Source organism: Lactuca sativa, chromosome 7 (genome assembly GCF_002870075.4).
Source record: "Lactuca sativa cultivar Salinas chromosome 7, Lsat_Salinas_v11, whole genome shotgun sequence".
NCBI classification, from domain to species: domain Eukaryota; kingdom Viridiplantae; phylum Streptophyta; class Magnoliopsida; order Asterales; family Asteraceae; genus Lactuca; species Lactuca sativa.
In genome coordinates this window covers 27397442-27401656 of record NC_056629.2, presented here as the reverse complement: position 1 = coordinate 27401656, position 4215 = coordinate 27397442, and the positions used below count along the sequence as shown (strand labels likewise).

General features: G+C 31.1%; 1 protein-coding gene across 2 annotated transcripts; it reads left to right on the top strand.

The window, feature by feature from the left end:
• The first annotated feature begins 1885 nt into the window (after nt 1-1885).
• On the top strand, nt 1886-3854 carry LOC111903992 (NAC transcription factor 56). 2 transcript variants are annotated; one of them, XM_042896385.2, is made up of 3 exons: nt 1886-2197; nt 2378-2595; nt 3276-3854. In XM_042896385.2, the coding sequence occupies exons 1-3, from the start codon at nt 2014-2016 to the stop codon at nt 3768-3770; spliced, it is 897 nt and encodes a 298-aa protein (XP_042752319.1). In that variant the 5' UTR covers nt 1886-2013; the 3' UTR covers nt 3771-3854. The 2 variants fall into 2 exon arrangements, with proteins under 2 accessions (XP_042752319.1, XP_023755538.1); XM_023899770.3 differs by having other exon boundaries at nt 1899-2197; nt 2291-2595.
• Nucleotides 3855-4215: the final 361 nt, after the last annotated feature.

The window sequence follows — 4215 nt, the reverse complement described above, 5'->3', positions numbered from 1 at the left end:
TGACCTGTTCAAAATAAGGTAATATGACTTAGCGGTAACATTACCCTATTATGTACAAGTCAAACAATTTTATTGGTCAAATGTGTACGAAAAAAACATAGTTACCTAAATATGGACAATAACCAAAGTTCCTTACCCGTTTTGGTGATATTGAGTTTTTTATGTTAAGTGCAAGTAATCATAGGACTCATTGATGTGGGTTGTCCGTTCTTTGTGTATGAGGAGATGGTCAAGTCTTGGGTCAACCCAGTTTAGGCCCAGCTAGTTAGGGGTTAGGCTATATACGCTTAAGCGGCTAGACTTTATGTGCTTTAAAGACCTAGCAACACAGCCTAGCCCATGACTTGTCGGGAGTCGGGACTGAACTGGGTTAGACCAAGCCAAACCTAATTGTTCATTGACTGTCGGAGCCTGATCCCAGGGCACAGTCCCTGAGATGGTTCTTGTCCAATATTACTAAAACGGGTAAAAAAACTTTGGTTTTGGTCCATATTTAGGTAACCATGTTTTTTTATATATATTTGACCAATAAACTTGTGTGACCTGTTCATAATAAAGTAATATTGCCGTAATTACCAGTCATATTACCCTATTTTGAACATGTCAAACAAGTTTAATGGTCAAATGTGAACGAAAAAAACATGGTTACCTTAATGTGGACAAAGACCAAAGTTCGTTATCTTTCTAGGTAATTAACCCTTTGATGCAAATATACAAACTTGTGAACTCACCAACTTTATGTTGACGTTTTTAAAATAACATGTATTCAAAGAACTATATATAAGACAGACGTGTAACATTTTTTAGGGAACAATCATTGATTCGCTGGCGTATCACTTTATTGTTATCGTATATTTTATGTCTATATGTTAAGACATTGCTTATATTTTAATTTTTAGTATTCTAAAACTTCATACAATAAGTAATATATTTTATTCAGTAATGGAAGTGATATTTACGTTATATTTTCTGTGCATTGTTCAATGTAATTAATATCTGTGACCCATGATGACGTCGCGCAATCCAACGTTTTTGCCGCTAGTCGGGGTGTGACATTAAAAAACAATTGAACATATATGAACATAAATAAACTTAAACGAACAATATAATTAAATATGCACGAGCATAAATGAACAAATGAGACTATTGTTCATGTTCGTTCGTTTAACAAAACGAACGAGAATTTTTGTTCATGTTTGTTTATTTATTAAATAAGCAAACATAAATAAACTTTTCGCTCAACATCTTGATAAACCTTCAGTTCGTTTATAATCCTAATGATAATGAAAAGTATTAAATACAATAATGTCCCGATGTTGTTTTTCATTTACAATTTCGTCAACCAACTGGAAATAAAATATAATAATGGATTCCTTTGAAGGTAAATATGCCTAATTTTTCAAATACAAAATAAATTATACAGTGGATTAGCTAAAATAAATCATTTTCCATTATAAATCATTTATTTCAAAAAAAAAAAAAAAACTTTCTTCACATTGTAGATATCATATAATTAAACTATAGCCTTGACAAAATGTTGTCATCCTATTGAAAACGACAAGTTTGGCTTTGTTCAACATCAGAAAGCATGAAGCACGCCAAACTACTCGATTTGTAATACTTTAAAACGTAAAACATAATCAAATTGGCTCGAAATAAAAGCGAAATAAGCCAAATTTTGATTTAGTTTTGTCATTTTTATTAGATGGTTTACGCTTACACCTATGCATAACAGATAACATGTATTTATGTAGGATTAAAGGTGTTTTAAAGGGAAATTGTTTGTTAACACACGAAAAGCATGACATCAAAAACTTCACACCTTAAATTCATGAAATGGGACCCACAACAACCCTACTCCTTTACACGTGTCAGATCACAAATGGTACCCCACACATAAATACTCCTGCGTCGTTTAGGGTTTTCAACAAACGTCTCATTTCTTCACTCATGATACAAATCTCACATAACACCAAAAACCCTAAAAGATTAGGGGAAAATCTTGAGCTTTAGATGGAAAGCACCGATTCATCCACATGTTCACAATACCCAAATCTCCCCCCGGGCTTTCGGTTTCACCCAACAGACGAAGAACTAGTAGTTCATTACTTAAAGAAGAAAGCTTCATCAATCCCTTTGCCTGTTGCAATCATAGCAGAAGTTGATCTTTACAAGTTTGATCCATGGGAGCTACCAAGTAATCATCTTTCGACTTAGTACTTTGATCATTGATCAAGTTTAGATTTTGTATGAATAATCTTGTTTTTATATATATATATATATATGTTAGGTAAAGCTACGTTTGGTGATCAAGAATGGTATTTTTTCAGTCCAAGAGATAGAAAATACCCTAATGGAATGAGACCTAATCGTGCAGCAACTTCAGGGTATTGGAAAGCTACTGGAACTGATAAGCCAATCTTGTCTTCAAGAGGAGATCAAAAGGTTGGAGTTAAAAAGGCTCTGGTTTTCTATGGTGGAAAGCCCCCGAAAGGGATTAAAACCAATTGGATCATGCATGAATATCGACTTGTTGATCATGCTTCTTTCAAGTCTCCCATCATCAATTTATCAAACAAAAAGGGCTCTTTACGGGTAAGCGTTGGTGTTTGGGATTAATTTCAAAAGAATTTATTGAAATATCATCTTTTTTTCACCCTTATAAGTTAAAAAGAATGTTTGACCATTGGAAAATAGCTTTTTAAACTTTTTTTTTTTTTTCAAGAACTCACTTGCATATGACTATTTGAAAAATCGACAGTCTGGTTTTTAGTTTGTTTTAGAAAACCAAAATTTTAGGGCCTATAGGTTTTTTGTTTTAAAAATTGGATATATAAACGGAATAAACTATAGTTCAATACCATGAAGTTTTATAGCATAAATAAATACTTATTCGATTAATTGCTTTAGGCATTTCCAATTTTTTATTGCATTCGTTAATTATAAATTTTTAGAATGTTTTTTTTTGATATTATATATATATGTTGTGAAATTCAAGGAATATATTTTTAATTCTTTTTTCAAGTTTGACTTTAAAAAGTCCAATTGTGGCGCTTATTGCTATATTAAGGCTAGAAACCAAATTTTCTCCTACTTACATTTCTACATTCCAAACTTATCGTTAATTAAGGGCCCATAATTTATCATCATATCTTCTTATACGATATAATTTAAATAAAAAAAAATGAACTAAACTAATATAACGTTATAAAAAAGGGTCAAGATTCATTTTCTTTTCTACTTCATTAATGTCCTTTTTTTGTGTATAAATGTAGCTTGATGAATGGGTTTTATGTCGTATATATAAGAAGAACAATGCAAGTAGACTGGCGGAAAGAGATTCAGATAACGATTATATGGAAAACATTATTGCTTCAAAGACTACAAACTCCAGCGGTCTAACAGAAAACAATCAAGAAACGTATTTTGAAATCTTTAACATTAATGAAGATGGATCAAGAATTCGACAAAGCAACTCTATATCCAAATTTGATTCTACAAGTTCTTCAATGAAATCGGGGGTTTCTTCGCTGATTTTGAATAATGGGAAACGCTCATTCCCAACTACTCACTATTGGAATCTTGAGTCCTCCGAGAAAAGGTTTCATTCCGATGATGACATGAATGGAATGATGGATGGAAATGGTTCCTTCATATCTTTGATGAATCCAGTTCAACAAGGGATTGGTGGATTCCATCCAAATACAGTACTTGGTTCAATTGGTGATTCTACTTTGCCATATCAGCTTTCTTCCTTAAACTGGACCTAAACTTCTATTTTTATTTTTGTTGTTGTAAGAAATCATAGATTATATTACTTTTTATAATAAAAATGCTAGCATACTTTATTTTTATTTTAGAGTTTAAAGTTTTCCCAAACCAATGCCTTAGACTATGTTTGGCATGGAACCAAAAAAGTAGTTAGCTTATAAACCAGTTGATTATAAAAAATTATGTTTGATAAAAAGTATAACAGATAAGTTAAATAGGAATTTAAAATGATCTGACATAAAATGAAATGTAAAAGTTTTACATGATTCAATATAACAAAACAAATATATAATATATTCCATTAAGTTATAATAAGTATTAAATAACACTTGTCCAATTGTTTACGCTTAAATGAAAAAATTATTATTTATCATATGTACATCATATGGGATACATTTTGTAATAAAAATAAGAAACTAATAGGAAATTATTTTCTAGTTGATC